General features: G+C 36.2%; 3 protein-coding genes across 8 annotated transcripts in view; all 3 read right to left on the bottom strand.

Moving 5' to 3' along the window:
* The window catches only part of sh3glb2b (SH3-domain GRB2-like endophilin B2b), a 32,445-nt gene extending 16,627 nt beyond the window's left edge, over window positions 1-15,818 (bottom strand). For all 5 annotated transcript variants that reach the window (XM_079871385.1, XM_079871386.1, XM_079871387.1 and 2 more), the window contains exons 1-5: window positions 15,665-15,818; window positions 13,007-13,148; window positions 11,247-11,375; window positions 7,438-7,571; window positions 6,467-6,559 (exon numbers count right to left, since the gene is read on the bottom strand). In XM_079871385.1, coding sequence (XP_079727511.1) covers window positions 6,467-6,559; window positions 7,438-7,571; window positions 11,247-11,375; window positions 13,007-13,148; window positions 15,665-15,727 — 561 coding nt within the window. In that variant the 5' untranslated portion in view covers window positions 15,728-15,818. The remainder of the gene's footprint in view (window positions 1-6,466; window positions 6,560-7,437; window positions 7,572-11,246; window positions 11,376-13,006; window positions 13,149-15,664) is intronic.
* A 471-nt stretch (window positions 15,819-16,289) lies between these two features.
* pip5kl1 (phosphatidylinositol-4-phosphate 5-kinase-like 1) lies at window positions 16,290-24,731 on the bottom strand. Of its 2 annotated transcripts, none has more exons than XM_079872079.1 (10): window positions 24,474-24,731; window positions 23,198-23,431; window positions 21,672-21,722; window positions 21,327-21,481; window positions 20,560-20,684; window positions 20,367-20,401; window positions 20,203-20,258; window positions 19,804-19,916; window positions 19,549-19,711; window positions 16,290-17,539 (listed from the first exon to the last, which is right to left on the bottom strand). In XM_079872079.1, the coding sequence occupies exons 2-10, from the start codon at window positions 23,390-23,392 to the stop codon at window positions 17,074-17,076; spliced, it is 1,359 nt and encodes a 452-aa protein (XP_079728205.1). In that variant the 5' UTR covers window positions 23,393-23,431; window positions 24,474-24,731; the 3' UTR covers window positions 16,290-17,073. The 2 variants fall into 2 exon arrangements, with proteins under 2 accessions (XP_079728205.1, XP_079728204.1); XM_079872078.1 differs by having other exon boundaries at window positions 23,198-23,392.
* A 282-nt stretch (window positions 24,732-25,013) lies between these two features.
* dpm2 (dolichyl-phosphate mannosyltransferase subunit 2, regulatory) lies at window positions 25,014-27,064 on the bottom strand. The gene is made up of 4 exons (XM_079872081.1): window positions 27,011-27,064; window positions 26,094-26,183; window positions 25,889-25,991; window positions 25,014-25,651 (listed from the first exon to the last, which is right to left on the bottom strand). The coding sequence occupies exons 1-4, from the start codon at window positions 27,011-27,013 to the stop codon at window positions 25,596-25,598; spliced, it is 252 nt and encodes an 83-aa protein (XP_079728207.1). The 5' UTR covers window positions 27,014-27,064; the 3' UTR covers window positions 25,014-25,595.
* Window positions 27,065-27,154: the final 90 nt, after the last annotated feature.

Raw genomic sequence — 27,154 nt, 5'->3', positions numbered from 1 at the left:
AAAGGTTTTATTGCACACCTTCCAGCCAATCAGAATAGAGCATTCAGACAAACCATGGTATAAGACAATAGACACACGTCCTCTTCCAGGCAGATTCGAACATCTTTAGTTGATTGGAACTTCTTAATTATTGCCCTGACGGTGGAAATGGGAATTTTCAATTTTAGCTATTTTCTTACATGCAGCCACTTTCTATTTTGTGAAGCTCAACAATCTTTTGCTGCACATCAGAACTGTATTCTTTGGTTTTACTAATTGTGATGGATTTAGGTAATCTGGCCTTTGTGTTTCCTCATATTTATACTCCTGTGAAACAAGAAGTCATAGCTAGACAATTTCATTTTTCTAGTCACCCTGGTGTGCAAAAAAAAATTTATATTAATGGGAATATACTTCAGAGATATTTTACTCATAATTCTAGGGGTGCCTATAATTGTGGCCAACGTGTTTTAAAGACCGTGTTTTATTTCATAATGTGAGTTTCCCCCCACTTTTAATTCTCTTACCTCAATGAAAGGTTAAAATTTTGTGCATTTTTTTAATGAAAGATCAAAGCATAAACAATGCAGATTTATTTATACAGCTATTTTTTTTTATCATATTTACCAGGGGCATCAATAATTCTGACCACAACTGTGTGTGTGTGTGTGTGTGTGTGTGTGTGTGTGTGTGTGTGTGTGTGTACAGGGCTTGACATTAACGTTTGTTGCTCACCAGCCACTGTAGCTTGTGGTTTTCCAAAGTTACCCGCCACTAAGCATTTTCACTGGCCACAATTTTGTTGTTGAGAAATGACATTTTATTAGAAGTGTGGCGATACACATCGGATTATTTATTTATTTAGGTAATAAAAATAGACCTATGTGAATATTAGCCTTTCAAATGACTTAAAATGCATAATAATTGCATATAATAATGCGTGAATAATTGGTTCAAATAAAGCATCAAAAGCAAGTAATCATTTGGTTTTATTTAACAACTCTGTTAAAATAATTAATGTGCATAATATAAATATAATCAACTTATGTACATTACTTTTTACAATAAATGCCTGCAGAGGGCGCCAATGGCCTGGTGATTGTTGTTGTTACACTTTACAACATGATAAAATCCTTGTTTTAATCAATTGTCTACTTAATCTTTAATATTTGCCTCCTTCTTTACAATAGAAATGCAACAACCACTATGAATCTGGTGAAATGATGCACGTTGCATTCCAAGACAAACATTATAAGGAACCTAAACTCACAGCATTTGCAGAGATGGAGTTTGTTAACCGAGCTGCAGAGCTCCATTCATGTAAATAATAACAGAGCAACACTTTGCATGAAACACAAAGCGCGTCAGACTTTATGCGTGTTACCAAATGCACGTTATTGGAAACCCAAACAAATGGCACATGCAGTGACTGAGTTTGAATGGAGCAGCATTTACTGTGAACAGAGCCGCTGGAAGAAGCAAGTAACCTGTACGCATGTATTTATGTTGTGTTCGGTTCATTTTGAAAATGTGACTATGCTCACACAGGGTATAACTACTTACCAAAAATATTTTGATAATTTTTGTACTATTAATATAGCATAACGGGAGAATTATAAGCTATTTTCTGTAGGCAGGTCATTTTTGACTGGGAACACCACAAGTGTAACAGGGTTTTATTCAATTTATATTCAATATATATTATATGTGAAAAATGATATTCAATATTTTTGGTAACTTGTTTTCTTTCAATTATGACAGATTTGTATTTATTTTTGCCTGCTGGTGGGCCTCATTGATCTGACCTTATATTGGTCAAAAATGACCATCCATTGAAAATAAATGGGGGAGATAGAAAATAAGAGAAACATTTAGTGTTCAGGACAATGTTCATCATGTTCATGTGCACGCATGCATGCACACACATTATTTTGAGTATTACAGGCTTTTCACAGAGATGAACATTATCCATAGATCAATCCTGCCCTAATTTCAAGAAAACAAGTTGACAAAAAGATTGATCCAATATTTGATGATAATATAGTATTAGGAGAAAAAAAGAAAGAAATTCACTCAAAAACTGAGGTGCACAAGCTCAGATCAATGAGGCCTACGGTCAACTAGTTCCAAAAAGGAATACAAAACCTGTCCTAATTAAAAGAAAACAAGTTGGCAAAAAGATTGAATCCAATATATGGTGATAATATATCGTAACGATCGATTTAAAAAATTTGTTTTAAGGCAGGTCATTTTTACCAGGAACACCAAAGGTGTTACAGGAATTTCAACACAGTGTAAGGGTTAAAGCGTCATGCTCTGAAACCTGCAGCACATATATTTATTTAATTGAAAATAAAATTCTACCCGTCAAAGTGGCTAGTGAGAATGAATGTTACACGCCACTGCGATAATCCACCCGCTTTTGGTAGGAAGGTGGGTGTTAATGTCAAGCCCTGTATATATATATATATATTTGACAACTTTGATTAACTTTTTTGATCCACTTCAAATGTTGACTACTGTATGTATATATATATATATATATGTGACTAAGTAACTGCTTGCATGAGCCAGCTAAGTATGAAAGCCAGTTGAGAAAACACACACAAACTCGGATACTCACATCTCCCTCACACTGTGCAAATGACAACAGAGAGACGTGTTAGTGAACATGGAAAGGAAAAGATCCGACACAGAGCACACAATCAAATATATGTGGCCATTGGAAAGTAAAGAAAACTCTGATGACTGAATCATAATTGTATTCCCATATACACACAAAAGGAACAAACAACCAGGTTCCTTTATAGGATAGAGATTTTATATAGATTTATTGAGGTAATCATAGTCTAGTCCGGTCCTGACCTTAGATAACCCCATTAAAATTTTAACAGGATATGTATCAAGAGGGAAATCACTAAAATCACATCCTAAAATATGTATATTAGCAAACAGTCTATGTAGGAAAGCAAACAATGAAAATATGACTCAAAGCAGGTGACTCATCCCTCAGAGTAGGAGAACATATGAAAGGATCATTTGATAATGATGTTTCCATATAATGCAAGACTCAAGGAATATCTTGACCCTGTAACTTGACCCTGTAAATTACCCTTTTGTAATGAGGTAAACAGAATAAACCAGAAGCATCACTTTTACCATAGGGTGACTCTAATTACAGAGCTCAGGGGCCACTTTTAAAAAAAGATGTGGTGACCAGAGGCTAATGAATAAAATGACCTATAGTAACAGTATAATAAGGGTTAATTTGTTAACTGCATTAACTACCAATTGTTAACTAATGATTAATTTATTTAAATGTATTATTAATCTTTTTTTATTTTTTTTTATTTACTAATATTGTACATTTAGAAATCTAAATCTACCTGTATCTGACAGTAGTTTGTGCACTGTGAACTAACATGAACAATTGCATTTTACTAACCTTAACAAAAATTAATACATGCTGTAAAAAAATAATGGCTCATTGTTAGTTCATGTTGTATAATGCATTAACTAATGTTAACATTACATTAATGTAGACATTATTGTAAAGTGCTATTGATAATTGTTTGGCTTTAAAATTTGCTGTAACCAATATGTTACCCAAACCTCATATTTTATCACATCATGCATCACGTTTAGCAGTTTGTTTTTTTTCGTCTAATTATTTAGTCAAGGTGCATTTAAACATGTAAATCTTATTTACACGTAAGATTCAAAAATTCATTCAAAAATGCTTCCAGTATGTTAACAGATTAATAGGAATCAGTCCATTTGGTGGTTAAAGGCACACTATGTAATTTTTCGCCACTAGAGGTTGTTTATTCAAAACAAAGGTGTAGCTTGATGGCGCCTTGATTTCACGGACTCATGGGAGTTGTTGTCTTCACCTCTAAAGCCGGTGGAGAATACAACGGGACTCGGGAAGAAATCATATTCATGGATGACCAGTAATGTATTAAATATTTATTAACATTACGAAAGCCGTTGAGGGGAACGAAGCAGCTGGAGCGATTGCTAATGGGAGACAAGCACGATACACAGCTCGAGAGCAGTGGAGCTTTTATGTCGCAGACCACTTTCACTTCTTCTGGTCATGCATATGTGGGGAAACGCAGTGCTGTTTTATCATATTAGATACATTTGAGTGTGTTGAAAGAGTTGTTATAATGCTACTTTGTTTGTTCACTCGGTGGCTACTACATGAGATACTTATTGCACATGGCAGTGAGCATTCATTTTCTGTCGATGAATGTATCCAAATAGCTGCTCACCTGTCTAATAATACATAATGGGCCCTATCTTGCACCCAGCGCAATTGACTTTGTACACCGACGCATGTATCATTCCTATTTTGCACAGCGGACTTTTCCCTCGACAGACGCACGTCTGCAAATTAGGGAATGAACTTGTGCTCCCGGGGGCGGTTCAGCAAAAAAAGGAGGCGTGTTCCGGTGCAAACGTTCCCTGGTACTATTTTGCAGTTCCGGAAAACAATTCCGCCAAACAATTCCGCCACAGACCAGGAAAAACCTAGTCTAAAGTCAGTGGCGCGTAGCCTGGATGCCAGCCGAACTTAGCCCCGCCCACAAAATGTTTAGTTCGGGAAGTTCGGTCTGGACTTGATCCGTTGAGGAGCTATTATCCCGAACAAAAGCTGTTTGGACCAATCAAATTGTCAGGGCAGGCTTTATACGATGATGGACAGATGATCAACAGTAATGTAATCATCCACGTCACCAAAGAGCGCTTGGGTTGAATTCATTTACAACAAAGACGGCTGTTGCTGGAGAATTGAGATTTCACGAGTTCACACTTACAAATAAGTCAGATAGAATAAATGCATATTTGGCGTGCTGTCCGAGGAGAGGGCTCCGGGCTCGGTATTCTGCCCGAACCCAAAGTACTCCCCCCATATTCCAGGCTGTGGAAGAACAAGCCGAGAGTGACTGGAGGGATGCTGAAAACGGTCAAGTAATGTTAGGTGAGTTGACAGAATGAATAAATATATGCTTCCTGTCATGCTGATAGGGTAGACGGTAATTGTTTGATGACATGTTGATTGGATTGATTATTTGAACGTGCTCCTCCCAAACTTTGTTTAAAAAACATCATGTGTAGATTCCGCCATCGCGTCTTTTATAGAAGATATCGACAGCGCATTCATTTTAAAAGAGGAACAGAGAACCACGATCAAGGCATTTGTCGATCGGAAACATGAATGAAAAACATACGTCACTTACTCCGTTGCTCTGATTGGTTGTAGGTCTATCCAATTGAGTGCAGAGGCATTTTCCTTCCTGGTTCGGTTGAAACACGCCCCATAATCACAGCCCAATGGAGCAGTATCAGTCTCACATTCTGACTAGAATCTGAGTATGACGACGTCAGGCTAAATGGCACGTTATTCAGATGCTATTTTAAGGGCGCATGCTTGGCCATAATGTAGTGTGTGCACAACGCGCATACACTTTGCTTCTCTCATCTACACAGACGCAGCAGTTGCCATTTTTGCAAACCATACATAATTACAAGGAAAATATTCCACATGAGGGAAATCATTGTGGTGTCCAAATTATTATACACCTGTTTAACTGAAGCTTATTTGGGTGGGTTTCTCCCATCCCCATACAATGTCACTTCTCTGTCTTTTACAGCCCTGACGACAACGTCGGTCTCCTCGGCTGTGAACCGCTCCTGGTGTGCGCCTGGCAAATCCGCCGTTATAATAGCAATCCGCCATGGAACAAGCGCGCCTGCTTTTAAAGGAAATGTGAGATGACGCTCTGATTGGTTTATTTCACGTTATGCCCAAACCACACCTATGAGTAATGTAGCTACTTCAGACCAACCCATTTAGATTTGCGTCGGGCACAAGAGTCATTTATCCCACCAGTATAATAGCAACAGTGCTCGAGATCCGCCCACAAAGTAACTTGCGTTTCGCGTTTGATACTTGCGTTTCAAATCGTTAAAATAGGGCCCCAATATATTAAAGTGACTTTGGTGTTTCCATGGTTTCTACAAAATAAAACCGTAAATCGAGGTTATCGCGGGTGTGATGTCATTGATAGGCAACGCACGGACACGGTTCGTGTCCTTGATACTGCATATTTCTCTGGATTTAAACATTCTTAGAAACATTTGGGATAATGTAAGTACACAAATCAACAAAATATATAACATTGTTCTAGTGGATTTTGGATATTTTAACTGTCTGGTTTTTTTCTTTTCTTCAACTTTCAGTGTTTGACACATTGTTCGATTAGACGTTGCACTTACAGTCGTCAATGATAACCTCATGATGGGCTATATTTAGGCTGTCGGCTAGAATGAATATTCTTGATTATTCATAGCATACTTCCTGGATTGTCCCTTGAGAAATCGGAATCCTATGTTGACAGCTCATAAGTGCTTCTTGATAAGTGGGTGGTAGGGTATAAGGTACGTGATGATGATAGAATTAAGTGTAAATAAACCTTACAGCAGCCTTGGCCTCTGCTGACTTTGCTTTCTTGAGTCGAGCTTTGCAAACATCTAGGTCAAGGCGCCGGTTCTCAAGCAGTCTTCTCTCTTTCTGAAAACAAAACATACAGACCTTTGAGAAAAAGAACGTGTGCTTAACTGTATCGAATGTGTATTTGTATTGTACTTTGCATCATACAAGTACATTTTTTAAAAACAGTCCACGAAGACAATATTAATCAAATAAAAGGGCACTTAAGTGTACTTAAAGGGAGTACAATTTCATGATTATTTCTTAACACATTTAGTCAGTTAACTGTCAGTGTCAAAAATGTTGCATACTAATAAACCTTTTAGCGGGCTCAATTTTTGTGATATCAACTTTCAATTTGGAACACAACTTGGTTAGACATATGGCTTTAATTTTTTAGCAATTATTTTGTAAAATATATATTTTGTATAAAATAAGAAATGTTTAGCTCAGCACATTTACTAACAGTAAACTGAAACTTCTACAACTTTTCCATGTTAAGTGCTTTCACTTCTGCACTAATCTGCTGAGTGTCTTCTTTAAAAAAAAGACCAACATTAGGTCTGTATTCCAAAGAATTCCTGAATTACAACCATTTAAGTTCTGACCTCTGTTCAAATGAGGGGTGACAGTTAACAAGTTTTACTTTAAAGTACACTTTAAATCAAATAATATTTTGTCAGGCTTTAAAGAAGTACTCTTATTTTGATGGGTTGACAAACAAGCTAAAGCACATGTAAAGTAGGCCTATTTGATCATAAATTTAACTAGTGTGTTATTCAATGAAGTTATGTACTAAAATGGTCAGGATATTCTTCAATTCAAAAACAGTACCTATGAACTATTTTACAGAGATAAATGTCCAAAGAAAACTAACAGATTTTATCAGCCAATGTATGTTAGCCAACATACTAGATGGAAGTGAGCCATCTAATGCCAAGATTATGTATATCACTTACAGAAATCGTTTTCCAGTCACCCTCTAGAAAGTTCCTCAGAGGTGTGAGGAAGTTGATGGCTGATGTATGCAAGAATTCTCGCTCTGCTCCACCTAACCTCTTCTGAAACTCTCCAACAGTGATCAAAGTACTGCCTGGTAAACAATCACAAAACATAACATTACATAAGATTCCAATTACATTTTCAATGTTTTCCTGTCAAATAATTTTCAAGCTTGTTTAACTAACCAAGAACATTTCATGGAAATTGCTTCGAGCAATATGGTTTGCACATTTTTAACTCATTTCGATGGGAGATGAACTGTGATAAGATTATCAGATGTAGACAAAACAATCTTTGACTCATCTCACCTTGTCACGCATGTAAGCATCTTCATCATTCAGCTTAATGAATATATTCTTCAGTCACAGTCCTAAACTCAATTAATCACTTATGAACCACACCTGATATGAATCACTTAGAGATGCTCTGATTCTATGTAAATGAAACAATTTTATGTTTTCATTTGTTTTTTCATGTTTCTATATATTAATATTTATTTTGGTAGTGGTCCTGATTTTTTTTTTTTTTATAAAATTGACATGTCTTGCAGTGACATGATTATATTAATTTAAGTATTTAACAGGCACTATTATTTTAAATTATTAGGGGTGTAACAATATTTTGTGTCACAATATATTGCAATACAAAAATGCAACAATATGTATCGTGAATAGAGGCAATCTGTAATTTACTATGTGAGAAAAAAATTAATTATTTAGTTAGTTTCAGTACTACATTAAACTACTATATATAATGTAAAATCCAATATTTGTGGCTCCTGATGATGCCATATGTCTTATATAACCAGTACAACAGTACATTTTTTGTTAACCTTTTACCATATGTCTTTCCATATCATAATAATCTCACATTGTGAGTTCAGTATTGTGATATGTATCAAATCGTGACATGAGGGTATCGTTACACCCCTATAAATTGACACAAATTTTATGATTTTGTAATAATAATTGAGAGAAAAAATACATATACTCTGTAACTAGTTATATATCAAATGGTTACCGAATCATACACAGATATACACAATCACTTAGAAAATTCTAACCTAAAAGCATCTGTGAAAAACTGTTTGCCAACAATCTCTGTTTAGAGAGGGCAAGTACGCCATCTAGTGACACATAGCTTGCAGCAAAACATTAACATGATTTGGAGACTTGCAAAGCTAGATTACTTCAAAATGCAGCATTGTATATAACAATCACTTGTCAAGAATCAAACAAATCATAGATTCATTTTTTGTCATGTCAGAAGCGAGACAGTGGAAAACAGGAAAAAATAATAATAGGCTAATAGATGAGAGCTTGGGCAGCAGTGATCCTGACTCACATTGTGCCATAGGCAAGGTCAGGCATGAGGCACAGCATCCCAGAGCAATTGAGTAAATAAATATATATATATAAAAATATCTTCTTTTATTTTATTAATTAATATGTACTGGCTTCTAGTAGGGAAAAACAGATAATTTTCAAGGTCATACTTTATATTAGGTGTCTTTAACTACAATGTACTTACAAAAAAATGTTAGCTACAATGTTCTTATTGTGTTCATGTTGTATTGCAAAACACTTTTGCTGCTATTAAGATGTTATACAGATATGGTTAGGGACAGGTTAAGTGATATGGTTTGGGTTAAGGGAAGGGTCAACAGTGTAATTGTAAGTGCAGGTATTTTTTAACCTTTGGACAAAAACTGTTATAAAAATGTGAAGCTTTGGAGCACAGACTTAAGCTTGGTCTCATTTTAAAGAAGACCCTTGGCAGAAGTATAAAAAATAAATAAATAAATAAATAAATAAAAAGTTAGAGGGGCTAAGTTTACGAAAATTATTTATGAACATTATTTTATATTAAAATATATATATTTAATAAAACGTATAGAATTTATAAACTGCTAGAAAATCAAGGCCATTAATCTAAACAAGTTGTATTCCAAATTTGAGGTTGATATCTCAAAAAATTTGCTTTCAGTAAGATTTTGTTTGGGCGCAATACCACATATTTACAATGAAATGCCAGCAGGGTTCCACTGGTACACAGAGCTCTGGGATTTGGGGTTTGCAGTACAGTACAGTTTTTCTCTGTCAAATATTACACGCAAACATCTTCTTTTTTTATTAGACACATACAAACCACACTATAATATGCAGAAGCAGAAAACAGGAAAAAGCAAGTATTTGCTTTATAGGCCAAACCTGATCAAATGGCACCATCTTGTAAAATATTTTAATTCTGAAACCTTGCCAACAGAATGAAAGCCTATTGGCAAAGACTGCATCATTTTGCAGTTAAATGGCCTGTGATTAAAAATTGCAGTTTCAATGGGACAGTTTTGTTCTTAAAGGGACTGTGTGTAACTTTTTAGGTATTTTATTATCTAAAATCAATATTTTTATTAATAAATATGCCCTCAATGATGTACAAATACCTATGCCAATGATCAGACTAATCCTCGTAAACGAAGAATTTATTATCTTTATATACATGGGACGGGTAAGTCCACGGAGGCTTCCATGTAGTTCTGCCATCTTGAAAAACTATAATAGCAGAGAGGGACAAAAAGTACTAGGCCAACGCGTTTCCACAACGCGTTTCGTTCAGAGCCAGCATCACGTGACTGAAGCCAGCAGAAGCGGAGGAGCAGAGCAGTGAGAGGCGCTTGTCACTGCCCCGGCAAGTTTAAAAGGCTGCACTGCACGGTTATTTATACACCGTTCATTCATACATACATATGAGTCACAGGATAAGGAGTCCTCGTCGTCGAAAAAGTCCAAAATAGACCGTAAAAGGAAACGTGACCGGAGATTACAAAAACAAGGGTTAATGTCGGGATAGCGAATGCAGGAGAAAGCTTTCAAAAGAGATGCTGAAGTTGCCTGCTTTCTTCTCGACAGGTAAGTCAATGTTACGTTCTTAATTACAAGCTTTTTTTTCATTGCTTGGTTGTATACTTTATTATATAGACAGAAGAACATTTATAGTAAAAGTTAAACAGGCTCTTTGATGAATAGCAGCTGTTGAGTAAAGTAACAGAAGTTTTTTTATTATATAGACAGAAAAAAAACTATATAAGTTTTTTATTATATTGAGAAGTACTTTATTATATAGACAGAAGAACATTTATAGTAAAAGTTAAACAGGCTCTTTGATGAATAGCAGCTATTGAGTAAAGTAACATTAGAGAAAGGCTCTGATGATGATGATATCTAACAATGCAAGTACTTCAAACAATATAACGAGTAAAGAAGGCTTTATTACTACCTTATTTAATGTTTTTCACAGTCAGTAATTCATACTGTAACATTCTTTTTTCGTTGTTTCAAGTTTCAGTTTGTTTTAAATAACAAGCCTGTTCCCCTGAAGAAAAACTCGAAGTGCTATTATAAGACATTCTGTCATAGCTTTTTGGTACATAACGGCTACCGTAGATGCAACGCGCATTTGAAAAAGTGAGGCGCTGGAGAGCATTATTCGTTTGAATGCAAAATATAATTTCACCACTAGATGGGAGAAATTCCTACTTACAGTCCCTTTAAGGTCCTTAGTGTAACTATTTTGTGTGCCTAGTGTAAAATAGGTTTATTAAAGGAAATGGGGGTGAAATAGTAAAATTCCAATAAAACTACAGACTTGGGCCAAAATGTATGCAGTTGGCATTAATGCAGGCAAAATGATCATTAAAAAAAAACAACCTGAAAAAGGGTTAAATATATTATATTATATTAATTTTCCTCTGGTTGGTTGTACGAACCATATGGAGTTCCTGGCCCAAATTCCTTTGCAGCATCCTGCATATACTGTCCCAGCAGCTCTGCATTGGTGGTTCTGGATGGGATCTTTCTGTCTAATTTCTCATAGAAGAACTCTTCAATACGGGCACCTAAACAGAGATTCATATCAGTAAGATGGACATCATGCTTTATTCAGTCAGTTGATTCAGTTTTGATAACCAGATCTGTGGCCAGTTGCATAAACTGTTAAGACTAGTCTTACAAGTTAGTCATCCAATTTTATTCTTTAAAACTGTTAATAACTTTTTAAAGTCAGTAACATAAACTGGTCTAATTTGACACCGAACAGTAAGACTGATTACCCCTAACTAACTTCTAGTTGATCATACTAGTTCTTAAGACACAGTCTTAACATAATGGCTATGTTTATGCAACTGACCCCTGGTTAAGACATTCAGATGACTGAAGAACAAGCTTGAGCTTGTGTTTGGCTAAAACCACAAGATTCATTCTCCTTTTTCAAACAAACTATCATGACAAAGGCATAGTGAGAAGAGCGAAATCCACACGTTGTGCCTAAAAAAAACTAAACATCATTCATTGGGGGAAGGAATTAAACTGGTGACCTAAAGCACAGGTCATGTGGAGTAAAGACAATACTTACCAGTTTGGTCAACTGGAGCATGGAGAAAGTTAGAAAGAACAGGTTAGTGTTCTTACTAGTACACAATCACTAGGTCATCAGAACCTCTTGCAATTACTTTAAAAAACTTAAATACTGCAAGGTACTGCAGTCAAAGTTGAGTTCTACAGCATCTGAAACCCGTGGCCTTATCAATGATCCAGGAATTATAACAGAGTATTAATATAAAATATTTTTTGTTGTTTACTCCGTTGTTTGCTGCCGATATAAAAACAGATGTTTGACTCTTTGTAAGAGCTATACCCTACTGTACAAAAGATGTTTAATGTTTTTGAACGAGCTCATTTATGTTCACCAAAGAAATCGTTCTGATATGCTGATTTGGAGCACAAGAAACATTTTTTCTTATTATCAATGTTAAAAACATTTGTGCGGTCTAATATTTTTGTGGAAACTGTGACATGTTTTAAAGAATATGAATTTTTGGGTAAGAATGTGGAAGTCTTTGGTATCACCTTTGATACATTTAATGTGTCCTCGCTGAATAAAAGTATTAATTAATATAAAACATTTGAACAGTAGTTAGGAAACAAGTCATTTAGCAGACAGTTTTATCCAAAGTGCCTTCCAGTACACTTACAACAGGGAAAGTCCCGCTGCAGTAACCTGGAGTGAAATAAGAGCACACTGACGATTAACAGCTCAGATTTAACCGCTATGCCAGTTTGATGTCCATCTCAGCACGCTTGTGAAACATTGCATTCACATAACGTGATACCACCTGACATGGTGACACGTGAGAACCATTGCTGTTTTAAGATGGTTGTCAGGCATTATATTTCACTGGTTGGCTGTACAGGAATTAAGCAGACATTTGATTTCTCAAATTAAACTTTTTTTTTTTTTCTTCATGGTGTAATCAACCAAATGGTTGGTGACATTAAAGTAAATTGATTCAGAAGCCAACAAACAGATGTTCCTGTTCATCATGTTAATGGGAAATGTTTCCAACACATTTAAGGCCACACATTTCAAACCATATTCAATAACAAAATATTTTCTTTAAGAAAATGCAATACAGGGGCTTAGGCATATGACCCAAGATCTTAAACATGAAATGCCCATGTAGATTCTTACTTGGGTTGGGTTGAAGCAGCACCTCGGTCTGTCTGAAGATCTTTTCAGTCCAGTTTTTGGTGCAGTCTGCTCGAGCGATCAGGTTCTCCAGATGCGCATCTAGCTCAGTCTTTTCTGCCTGGCCAAGCTTCTCCTCTGTGTACTGAAGGACACATGAAACAATTCAGACTGCCAAACCAGATGTTCATATCAGCAGCTCTTTATGGGGTAAAAGAACATGCATTATTTTCGCTCTAACACTTTATTTCAGAATGCTAAACAAGATGTGCAAATGTTAGTCTATTAACAAATAATGAGCAGCATTCTTGTATTCTTCAAAGACAGAATATTGTCAGCAAGAAAAGGAGAAGAACTCTTACAGTTCTTCACATGATTTGCTGGGATTATGACTTTCTTCCTATCAAAAAATAACAGGTCAAAAAAAGGCCAACATAATCATACATTACAAAAAAACTGTTCTCTGAGAGCAGGCCTAAAGTATATAGACATAACAGACATATGCACTGGCTCTGACTGCAGTAACTCCATGAGAAAACTGTGGCTTTGAGTGATAATGATCTGCTCCCAAATAAATCCCTGACAGGTACAGTGGTAGTGACTGGCTAAGCAGGGATGCTTAAGGTGATTGGCTGATAGGGATGGGGACACCCCCTCCATCTGGTCCCTAGACAGCAAACAGTGTTGAGTTCTTCTTTTGTTTACTGCTGTGTCTTCTCAGGGGAGAAATAACAACAATAAAATGGAAGAGGGTCAGACAAGTGTTGTATGGCACAGGTTTGTTTGGGCCTTTGCAGATTATATTCACTTAATATCCAGATATGGAGGCTAAAACCTCAGTCAATGTTGAAAATCAGTAGCTAACAGCTGAACGCTCTCTGGGTCTCCTGGAATAGAGCACTCCGACAAGGTGAAAAAAAATATAACGCTGGTGTTTGATATTTCACTCACACACAGGGAATACCCCTGCTGACTGAGCATAAAATTCAGGCTTAAGGTGAAAGAGGAAAAAAAAGGACATATAAATCACATTTACACGCTGCAACTCAGCATGAAGGATTCCATCTAGGCTACATCTACAGCTTTGAATGTATGTCATTTTCTTGATGGCTAATTTGATCTTTTCATACCACATGTAATGTCTTTGAATCATCACATATTGGTTCAAGTTATCAGTTAATTATCAATCAAATAAAATTCTTGCATTTTGTATTAAAGTCCATGTGAACTGGAAGCTGCGACCAACTTTACTTCAGTTGTGGGCATGGCTTGTTTTTTTCCCACTGGGAATTAATTGGATCTAGAAAAGTAGGCGTTCCATTCAGCTCACTGTCAGGGGAGGCTATTCCAAAGGGGATGTACATTTACAGATTTTGATTAAAGATTACAAAAACTTTTTTTTTTTTTGGTGTGTGTGTGTGTGTGTGTTAACTTGCGAGGATGAATTGTTTACCATAAGACTAGTCATGTGCGCTAACAAAGTACATTTCATGCTGACTTTAATTGTATTTGTTTGTGATAATAGACCTATAAAAGGTGTATCCTTTAGAAATAATGAATCCATTTTACTGAAAATATCATGTCACAACATACAGACAGTTTCAGCCTAGAAAATAAATTACAAATATTGGAATGAATAAAAAAATAATAATAAATAAAAAACAAACAAAGTTTTTATGCCAAACCACCCACATCATGGAAACAGATTCAGTCACACATACACACCAGCTGGCCAGACATCGTTCAGTGCTCTACATACAAGAAGGTCTATTAAAATGTATTAAGATCTCTCATGTTGTTCCAAAACCTATAAGATTTTCTTTACAGCAATTAAATACTTAAATATTAATACTGCTTAAAAAAATAATAATAATTAATAAAAAAAAACACAGAGTATCATCAAATGAGTGATAAACAGCTTTGTGTGATGAACACAATGAAACTGAAATTTAAGAAATTACTCTGAAGATAGCATTTTTCTCATTTTTTGGAGCCGTCCAATTGAACAGGTATCTCTTTCATTTTATGGGGGGAAAACAACTAGCATGAACAGTAGCAGAACATATTTTGTGTTCAGTGGAAGAACCAAAGTAGGGGTTCAGGACAACATGAAGGTGAGTAAATGATGACAATGTTTTCAATTTGTGGGTGAACTGTCCCTTCAAACTTTGTTAACTGTCTTGTGGTGATTATAACGGAGTGTATATATTTTTTTAATTAGCTGAATTTTTGGGGGGACAAACTATAACATAAGCACCTCTAAACATCCATCTTAAAAATAAAAACAATTAACTGTTCTCTAGTGAACGGTGAATACGCTGTAAGCGAGAATTCAGCTGGTGACTGTCACATGAACAGCCATTAATAATGGATACGGGCTTGGCTTGCGTCTATCGGCTTACAATGGCGAGGAAAATACAGATCATCGTAAAATGACATAAGGAGTGTTCGCTTGAACAATGACAGATAAATTAGAATTTACAGAAAGCGACGTGTCTGAATAATCGCGTAAGAGTCTATAAAGGCCAACAGAGCGAAGCTGTTCGTCCAGCCATTCACTCGAGCTGCTGCGTTCATCCATCCTACTGAATTATACGCACGTCACTTACGGCTGAACGCAACTCCCGTAAAGTAAACAGAAAGCACTGGGTCATTTCATACCTGAACAGCACGAGTGAAGAAGACGCCTGCATCGGACGCTAGTTTCTTGACATTGAAATCCATAGTGTCAGCGTTTTCACTGTGTGCGTTTCAGCAACATCAGCTTGTTGGTTGTCCCTGCAACGGGATCGACTGTGCAGGATGAGGCTGAATCGACAGCGCAACCTGGAGTTTAATGATCTTACCATCGGTTACATCAGCCATCCTCTACTCAGCCTGCTTTAACCCCTTTATTATTGTAGTTATTTTGAACACAGTATTTTGAGTATTGTAACTAAATAAAGTTCTTTAAAAAGTAGCTTTCATGAAAAAATATCTATAAAAAAAAAATGTTTTCTGTGGTCTATGCAGGTCAAATCGGACCCATATATAAAAAACAACAACAGACCTTCTACCAATGACCTTTTGGGATATTAGCTTTCAAGTTTGTTGTTGTTGTTAAATATATAAATCAAAATTAACCCCAACATATTTGACTTTTAGACCCCCTCTAAAACCAGGCCTCCTGTTTTTTTTTTACACAAATTGTATTGTTATAATATTCAATTAAAATGTCAGCATTCAACCCGGAGCCTATATGTTTGAACTGCTCTTTTTATATATAAAATAATGGAGGGGAGCAAAACAATGTGAATAGTGATTTATTTGCATTTAAGCCATGATGCATGCTGTAACATTTCTTTTATTGGAAGCCATAAAATGTGCAGTTCAAAAGTATATATACCTCACTTACAGTATATTACTGTTAGACAGAATACCTAAAAAATGTGCTCAAAACTGCTAGCTCCAGGGATATAAATCCACCATTTCATAATTAGCTGACAAATTGCTCAACACATGATATCTCATCTGTTCAAGGTGGGCTTCAATCGCATAAAGTTTGATGTCTAACTAAAACTTTAAAGAAGAAAAGATACAGATCTTAAACATTCTTTTATTATACTGCATAAATATTTCAGGAAAGAAAAACATTCGAATGCCCACTTATGTAGCTTCACATAACAGATGCGGAAAATGAAATACAGTATAAAATAAGGGACCCTGCTGCTGTTGATAATTTACTCTCAAAATCCTTTCTGTCTGAGCAGCGGGTTATCAAGTGGTAACAATGTACTCTTCAATGAATGGGATATATGAAATCAGTATTACATAATTCATCATTACATTCATCAAACATATTCATGTTTTCATCCCTATGCATCTTCAGCATTATGCAATGGTCACTGCACCATTACTTGCGTCTAACAATTTTAAATGAATACAACTTTAACTTTTGCATTTTCTGGAAGTACAGTGTTTAAACAAGTACTTTCATTAGCATCGTATTTATTTAAACAAAGCTATTCATAAACAGACACTTCAAAATGGTCAACTCAAAAGCTGTCTTCTGTTTTCCAAGAGGTCTTATTTTATTTGGTATGGTCCTGAACCCACTGGCGCAGCCTGTGACAGTAAGCTGGAGGACTGACTGTGGAGAATGTTTGCCGTGGGTATCTCAGTCTTTTCCACCAATACTCAAGCCTCTTTTTGAAACCATAAACAGTGAAGATGTCAATAATTCCGATGAAGTAACGATGCTCTGATCCATCAATGACATGAAGCGGGTTCTTGAAGTTGGGGAGCAGTCTTCGGTTCTGGGCCTGGAACTCTTGTAGATCGACTGAATCGGTTCCCATCCTACTGGGTTGCACAATTTTGTCTCCCTCTAGGCTTGTACAGTCCGTTCCTCCATTGCCACTGTGCATTTCTGTTGTGTGACACTGTGTTGTTGCACAATTTAATTCTGCGGAGAGGAGTGTGGAGTCTTCCTCTGCCACCACCCCAGGAACAGTGGGTGATGCAGCATGTGTAGGACTGGATGTTGCATTCACTGACCTAACAACCAGTCAGAGAGGAACACATTTGATCAAAATATGTGGCTGTCGCTTATTTCTGAATCGAAGCTCTTGGTTTTTCTGCAGCAGATTTTTTCACCTGAATTTTTCATGCTTTTAAAGGAATAGTTGGAACACAAACAGAGATGTTTTGTTCACGCTGCTCTTCTCCATACAATGTAAGTGCTAAAAAGCCATAAAAGTAGCCCATCCTGAAGTCATATGATAACTTTGAAATTGAAGTTGTTCATTGAAAAGCTCGACAGTCCGTGATCACTGTTCACTTTCATTGTATGGAAAAGCAGCTGGGACATTCTGCTATAAATATGTCATTTGGTTTCTATGGAAGAGACAAAGTCATAAAGGTTTCAAAAGACAGTTAAATAAAATGAAAAATGTTTGGGTGAAATATAAGTTTAGAAGTTGGATATATATACAGTATATGAGATGATGTTTAATGAATGATGGAATGGTAGAAATGGCTATTATAGTTTAGTTTAGTAATTTAGTTTGTGTTATTTCTTTGAGACATTACTTTAAAAATGACATTAAATCTAGATATTATTTGTCTACATGCCTGCCTGCTATTGGCCATTTGGAGAAGGAGAAGGATCTGGAAACAGATGTGAACATGAACATTCACAGTCAGGGAAAAGCCTGTTATCCTTAAATACTGAAATACGAGGCAGCAGAAAGAAACTTTTTGAAGGAAATATTGTTTCTGAACCATGTCAACAGTGGAAGCATAATCAAACATCAGTATTCTGCACTTAATCATATAAAGTTTCTCTCTCATTTGTGTGCACATCAGTCAAGCATGAGTAGTTCAGTTGAATATGTGGGATAGTGGTGACTAGTCGTAAGCATCTGTGTACCGTCTGACTGTGTCAAGAATAGATTTTGAAAAGCAAACTGCACCAACCTTGAGACTTACTATAATTGAGATTACTATAATCTCCACTGTTGCAGTATCTATTCAACACAATTTTTTAAGTAATCACAGTGTGTTGAGATAAACGTCTCATTTTGAAGGCTGCCCCCTCCAGAGGTTGCATTTGTTGCCTGAATACTTCATTGAGGAGGTCTCATTTCAGAGAAGAATAACTATTGCTATTCCTTATGAGGCATTCATTACTGTAATTTCTTTCTTACTTTGGAAAGTAATAGATACTTTTCTGAAATGAGGCAAATGTGCAGCTTTCGAAATGAGAAAAAAAACCCATTATAAGACAATATAACACTGGCATCTTCCTTAAAGGAACACGCCGACTTTTTGGGACTTTAGCTTATTCACCGTATCCCCCAGAGTTAGATAAGTCCATACATACCCTTTTCATCTCCGTGCGTGCCATAACTCTGTCTGACGCACCCACCGCTAGCCTAGCTTAGCACATAGAACTGGATGTAAACGGCTCCAGCTAGCATACTGCTCCCAATAAGGGACAAAATAACACCAACATTTTCCTATTTACATGTTGTGATTTGTATAGTCACAGCGTGTACAAATAACAAGGTCACATGAGACACAGCCATCTTCAAACCGTATACATACTGGGAACTACATTCTCAGAAGGCGAAGCACTGCTTCTTGGGCAGAGTGATTTGCTCGCAGGCTAGCGCTAGGCTAGCGGTGGGTGCGTCAGATAGAGTTGTGGCACGCTTGGAGATGAAAAGGGTATGTATGGACTTATCTAACTCTGGGGGATATGGTGAATAAGCTAAAGTCCCAAAAAGTCGGCCTGTTCCTTTAAGAAGTTTTCCATTCACTATACATACATTAACCCTCACTTTTCAAAACAGTCACACCTTGGCTGTTTATGGGAATAGCAATAGTGTACATTAACTTCCCTGAAATAGTAACAATAAAAATTTGATTCAGGTTATTTAGATCTTATTTGAAATATGTACAGAATATACACAAGCAGACCTTCCTTAAAAACATCTTTGTAAATGTCTGTGGTTGTTTATGGATGACTATATGCATGGTATACTAAACTTTACTATGCTCACTTTTTGGTACGTATGATGAGTGTTCCGAAAGAGAGAGTCTGGCCGAGTTCATCCTGGTGCAGGGGCTGATGGGCCAGCAGGAGGCTGTAGTCTAACACATTGAGTGTCTGAAGAAAGGCTGTGTCGATCTCCACCTGACGCAGGAGCCAAGGACGCTGTTGATCTGTCATATGAACAAGGAGCTATAAGATTGAATGTAATGGTGCAGATGAAGTCTACAGCACATATCCTTTGCCAACAAGGAACTGACCTTACCTAACTGAATGAACTGTCCTTCAAAATTAAGATCTTTTAAAACAACAATGATCTGGTTGCCTTCAGGGGCCGGGTCTGTCCACCGGCTCATCTCACAGCCCTTTATATCATACCTTAAACATTGAGACAGAAGGATGAATGTAAAGCTAGGAGGAGGAGTAAAGGAGAAGGTGGTGGGAGTAATGGATTAGATCATTATTCTTACTATCAGTGCAAGCCAAAAAAACAGCTAAAGGGCAATGCAATTTAATGACCAATAAGTGCAAGGCTGTGGATTACAGTAGGTCAAAAGCAAAGTTCCATATGTGATGGGGAAATGAGAAACATTAAATATTTACAGGACTGATAATGGACAGATAGATAACACCATTTCCATTTATAACACACAGCAAGTCTTACCTTGCAGTGATTCTGTCATCAGGGTAAAATACACTTTGCATCACAATAAAGTACTTCTGCACACAGGAAACCAATAGAGTTTTATAACATGTACCTTCAGGGTCCATAAAATAATAAATAATACTGACAGGAAATGAAAGATATTTAATAAATGAAATAATTACCATCCTCTGATGTGCAATTTTGATTCTGTGAACACCTGTTCATGAATAAAGCATGACAATTTCTTAAACAGACGCGATAAAGATAAGAATTTAGGGTTTTAAGTCGTCTCAATTTTATAATGCATATGAACTATATCAAATATTTGTCCAGTAACATTTGCTAAAGTTAATTTACCAGCTGCCAGCTTCTCACCCAAAAATTTGACGAGCAGAGAGTGTGGGTACTTCTCCAGATGTTCCATGTAGATTCTCAAGTTAGACAAGAGAAATCGCACTTCTCTTTTACTCTGTGTCTTTAAGAAGAACCGCTTGTCATTACTGGACAGAGGAGACAGAAATTTGTGTTAAAGGACATTTGGTTTGATATCAAACAAACATATTGATATTACAAAGTTTACTTACAGATACAGAGAGGGTCAGAGAGTTTTTTTGTTTGTTTTTGAAAAACTGACCTGTCTCGTACAGTATGTTCACCAAAGCTGCATTTACTTGATCAAAAATACAGTACAAAGTAATTTGGTGAAACTGCATTACAATTTAAAATAGCTGTTTTCTATTCTAATACTTTTAAAATGTAATTTAATCCTGTAACAGCAACGCTGAATTTTCAGCATCATTACTTCAGTCTTCAGTGTCACATGATCCTTCAGAAATCATTATAGTATGCTGATTTTCTGCTTTAAAACAAAAATTTCTTATTATTATCAATGTTGAAACAGCTGCTTAATACAGTATATCTGTGGAAACCTTGATACATTTTCCTCAGGGTTCTTTGATGAATAGAAAGCTCAAAAGAACAGCATGTTAGATGTGATTAATCACATCACAGCACTATATATACACACCAATGCCTCTATCGATGTGATTTCTCCCATTAGTTCCTCTACAAGCGGTCTGTCTCCTCTTTATGCTGTCTCTGTTGCTTATGCTCCTGCAAGCGAAACATTTGTGCTGACTCACGTTAGAAAGAAGTCTGCCTTGCTCTTGGAATTGCTGATAAATTGCAGGTAGCTGCCTTCGGAGGAGAGGGACTGCTGGTATCCCTTCTCTGTCATCCCCAGGGAGCGCCGCAGACTGGCGAACACCGGCCCAGCATACGTCTCCATCCTGAACTCCTTCACACAGTCACAAACACAACAGATGAGATTCAGTAGAAATTATACGTACAGATCTTATGTACAATTCAAGCAAAACAAGCCAATGCTAAACAGCTGCTTAGTTATTACGTCACATTTTGTCCAGTAAAGCAAAAAATGCTAAAATTGCAGTAAGCAGTGTCCGCTTTTTCCATTAATGTACATGTACCTTATGGATTTGAGTAACCTCCAAATTGTAGTCATCTTCACACAGCTCATCCTAAAAACAAAATATATGATCAATAATGATAGTAGTACATACTTTTGCAGGCAATGTTTTTCTTTTTGTTGTTTAAGTGTGTGAGAGAGATGCTTTAAGCCCTGGACAACAGGCAGCACATTCATGAGTCATACTGCTGCATAAGCAGACTGGATTCAATGGAATCAGGGGTCTGCAACATCATCTGTGTGTGTGTTTGTTAGCGATCGAGCACATGACTATGAGTGCCACCACACTACCAAACACGGCGACAATTTACAAATAAGGTCTTATTTGTTAACATTAGTTAATGCATTTACTAACATGAACAAATAATTAATACAAATGTTCATGTTAGTTCACAGTGCATTAACTAATGTTAACAGATACAACTTTTGACCTTAAAAATATATTAGTAAATGTTCCGATTAACATTAACTACAATAAATAAATGCTTTGTTTTAAGTATTTTTCATTGTTAGTTCATTATATCTGACATACATCAATTATACATTACATTATCTTAGACGTGAAAAGTGTCTTGTTCATCTAAAATACACTAAAGCTTAGATATTATACTTATGATTATTATTTACTTATGCCATTTAACCATCTGCATTCTACATGGTCTCTTATTCATAGTTAACAAGAAGCCACTGATTTTGGGCTTTAACATTTCTGCCCTCTGTTGTGGTACTGTAGCACTGTGAGAAACATTGCATTGTTTGAATTCTGTCCCTCCTCCCCAATGCGTGCACAGTACAATGGTGTTTGTTACCGAAACACTTGGTTACTCTTCCACTCCCCCTGCTCTGTTACTCTTGAGCAAATAACCAGGATAAAAACAGCTCTAATCAAGCTAAAACATTGCACAGTGCCTTTTCAGCACCACAAACACATAGTCTCCATGGAGAGAAATATGCTCCTCTCTACGGAGGTTAGCCCGCATACTAATTAATGTCAAATGGAACATGTCTGTCTCCTTGGAGGTGTTTGACCATGCCAAGCTTTTGTCTCTCGCACATTTATTTCAATATGTACTTCAACACTGAAAATGTAATGTGAGCTGAATTGCTTATTTCCACGTGACGTATTTTGGTTTTGATTATATGATTCCAAATCTGTTTGATTACAATCATCACTGTACATATAAATGTATTCATAAAAGTTTGAGTGGTGGATATGCTAACACTAGTTAATTATTAATTTATTAAATTAATAAAGAAACATTAAATCTAAAATAACCCCAATAAAAAGGCTAGATTTTCTTGGTGAAATTTTAAATAGCTTTGTGAATAGGCAGAAATTATATATATATTTTTTTTTTTTTTTTTTTTTCTCCCAGAAGGAAATTCTGTTTTATATATCTTGGACCCCAAGGCAAAACTCTAGCTTTGACTGCATTTTCCTCTCTGTAATCTTTACCTGAAAATGGAAAAAGTGATATTCAATAGGGACTGGATGGGGTGTAGGTTCATAAACATGGGAATACTCACAGGTAAAGGGTTGTCAATGGTGTTCTGCACAGCGGCAAATAGCCCTTCCTTCATCATACAGGTGAGACTGTAGAACTCATGTTGCTGGTCGATCTCAAACAGACCCAGCAGTTTCAATTGCTGCCTCAGTCCACCCCACCGTTTCCTCTTCACTGTACGACTGTGTCGCCTCACACTTGGCCCTGACGTCTCCATCTACAACATACAATAGCCATGTAGTTCAATACAGCACACCTACAAACAACTTGCAAATCCTTAGTAGAAACCACATGCAGACAGATGTAAGGTTTGTTTACTGACTGATCCCTTACATTTGATCAGTATTTTTGGTAAAAGATGGAACTGGAAGCTTGGGGGAGGGGGGGATTTGTGTGTGTGTGTGTGCATGTAATTTTTATATACAATATTAAACTTATATTCAAATTGTTGAATATATGTATATTTTACATAAATAATAATAATAAAGTGAGAAGTTATTACTGCACTCCATACTCATGATATGATGGCAAGGATTTGTCATCATCTTAAAACTGGTAGAAGTCTGTCTCCCAGACAACAGATAAACAAGTCAAAATCTATTTCTATTCAAGTGTCTTGGAGGTCTTAATGTGTGGTCACTCAGACAGGAAAATGCTAAGTGATTTGAAATCTGTCTTTATTATTGAATGCAGCATCATGGGAGAACAAAAGAGCCCCTGCAGCAGTTCACAGCACAACTCTAACATGCCATTAGTTGCAATAAATGCACTTCTCTTTAAATACATCAGTATTTTGTTTGCACGCAAGGAAATCATAGTTGTTAACCACTGTAGACAATTTTTCCTCACAGTTCAGCCTGCTCGGTTTGTCCTCCCAACTGTAATGTGCCTAAATGGGGTTTTCACCACTGTCAACTGAATGCCAGAGATATTTTGAATCAGAAGTTTATTTGTTTCCAGTAATGGTAATCAGCTGTTCTGTATGAAGAAATTCAATTTTCCAATCTCGTTTCAGGTTTTTCCCTCTGCCTGTGGCTTAAAAAGACCTCTGTCATCAAATCCGCGTATGAAGGACAGAATTAAGAGAAAGCCAAGTCCGAAATAAAGTTATAAATATATATATATAATTGTGTGAATCAGGCATGGCTAATAGCCTATTTGATGTAGCCTACATTTTAACAAACAGAACATTTTAAAACAGGAAGACGTTTGTTGAACTGTCAGAGGAACTTGAGTTTACATTCACTTCGATAAAAATGAATAGAATAGTCTAATAAATAAAGATATTATGTACGTACCTCAGTGCGATTCATTATGGGGTCACTAATACATTTCGTCGTCCGTGAAGATCAGAGCACTGTTTCTGTCCTCGCGTGACATGACACGGCCAGTGTGTGTATGATGAGCCGCTGCTCGCGCTCGATCAGTCTCTCATCACTGCAGCGGCCCATCCCACAACACAGCAGCTCAGACACACACTTACACTGAATACATGCACCACGACTGCTAACTGACAAACACAGTACAGACAAAACTAAATAGTGATTATGACTATATTGGTCTACACGTTTTAACTATACATTTATACATATATATATATATATATATAATATAGCCCACAATAGAAAATACAAAGTAACGTCACCTGTCGAGAAATAAATCGATCTCATACAATTCTTGAATAGTTTATGATACATGACACGCATTGTATAAGTTAGATAGATAGATAGATAGATAGATAGATAGATAGATAGATAGATAGATAGATAGATAGATAGATAGATAGATAAAGTAATACATATAAAATGGGTGAGAAAAACAAACACATGGCATAGTACTAAATGTTGCATATTTTTATTATTTTTATGTGGGATTGTGTATGGTTTTACAGAAAGTTCTCTTTCTCATTCTTTTTAGATTATTGTCCTAAATTATTTTGCTGCTAGAGGCAAGCACTCTACCTTATAAATATGATTATTTACAACATAAGAGAACAGTTGCAACAATCCTCAACGTAAAGCATGATTTTTAAAAATACTATATTCCATTTAGATGCCATCCAGATACAAAGTACACACATATCTTCCCCATTGTCTTAGGTGCTGAAATGATGATCTCATGTATTATTTGCCTTTAACTTCCTGATTATGGAAATAATTCTCCAAAGCTGAACATCTCACAACTAGTGTCTTAAGTCAAGGTTGTGGAGACGGGATGTACAAAGCTCAGTTAGACTACTGTTTAACTAAATGTTCAGTACTGCTTTTGGCTACTAAAATTATTTTTATTTTACCAAACACGTGAACATGACTGGAATCCAGGAGAGCAGCTTCACGTGGCTGTGTACAGGAAGTAGTACATGAGTGAAATCAACACAGTTGGTTCTTCTGACCAGAGAAATCACAGTAGCATGAAGGGTCTTAATCCATTTTCTTAGGCTTTCGATTCTTCCATGTAACGACTCCTATGAAGGTGCCTGAAAAAATGAGGGTAAATGTGATCACTAGATTAAACAGAGAAACATTTTCTGTTTAAAACTTTTTCTTGCAATCTAATAAAGATTTAGTGGTTAAGTCTCATTCGCTCTCTTGACTCTTGTGCTGAGGCATGAGTAATTAACATGGTTGTACTGTTGAATTTAATGAATAACATTTTTATTAAGTCCATATACTGCTAATTTTTTTAACGGTGACATATTGCTCGCTTTACTTACCAACAAATAGTAAGAGGATTAATGCTGCGACTCCAGGAAGTATGACTGAATATTCTCGTGGAAGAAAATAGCTGTGGATCACATGGTCACTGTCTACGAAAGGCTGAAACAAGGGCAGAAGAGTTTGCATCAATGTTTGATCACTTCAATATAGTTCAGTAGCATATGAAAAAAAGCATGTCTTAAGAAAAAAAAAAACACTTACCAAGACTATGACCCAAATAGTGTAATATGTGAACAGTAACAGACTAAAGCCAACAAGTCCAAAGCCAACAGCTTGATCTGCTCCAGTTGCCTGAAAAGAAATAGTTTTTAGGGTTTGGCTCACATATAAGAGCAAATTACATTATAAAATCTCACTTTCCTAATATGTTAATATATAAATGTTCACCATACTCCACACTGAGAGTAACAAATGCAAACTCAAGTTTATCTTGCAAAAATGGAGTGGTGCAGGGATAAAGTCAAAACACAAAAGACTAATAATTAAAATAAGGTCTGACACTGTAGTAAATATAACTTGACGATACTTGAAGTTTTTTTTTTAAATATACTCGAACGTTTTGCTCTAATCAACAACGTAAACTGCACACACGCACACAACAAAAGTTCTTATTTAGTAACTTAATAGAAATATAATTTTTATTTAAATAAACATAACAGCTACAAACGTTCAAGTATCGTCAAGTTATGTTTACCACAGACCGTATTTCCCTCATAAATTGAAAACAACAGACAAAAAACATTATAAAATCCCATAGGTTTCCAAATTTTGAGGGAACGTTTTGACGTCATCCCTGCACTCCACGTATGGCGTATATGAAGGGTATCTACTGAATGCCTGAATCTACTGCATTCAACAGCAGGCATAAAGAAATGAACAAATATATAATATTGAAGTTGAATAAATAAATGTAAACGAACTAATAACTATTTTTGTGTTGGTGAATTATGTGGTCATACAACGAACTATACAGTGTGAAACGTGTAACGTTATCATATTTATCCCAGTTACTAGAAAGTTAGACAAACAATGCGGCGCCCTATAAAGTGTAATATTAATGTATTTAAAATGAAAACGACAAAGACATAACACTTTTACATCCATTCAGTTAATCTTACCATTATGGACGTGCCACTTCCGTATGCAACCAAAATTTATGAAATCTACTTCCGACTAACAACGGAAGTCGTGCTAGGAAATGTAGTTTTTTTTATTATTATTTTTATCTCACTGTGGTAATTTTATTGTTCACCACACGAGGG

This window comes from Squalius cephalus (assembly GCF_949319135.1).
Source record: "Squalius cephalus genome assembly, chromosome: 5".
Lineage (NCBI taxonomy): Eukaryota > Metazoa > Chordata > Actinopteri > Cypriniformes > Leuciscidae > Squalius > Squalius cephalus.
The sequence above is the reverse complement of the archived record's forward strand: the minus strand, read 5'-3'. Positions and strand labels throughout refer to the sequence as shown.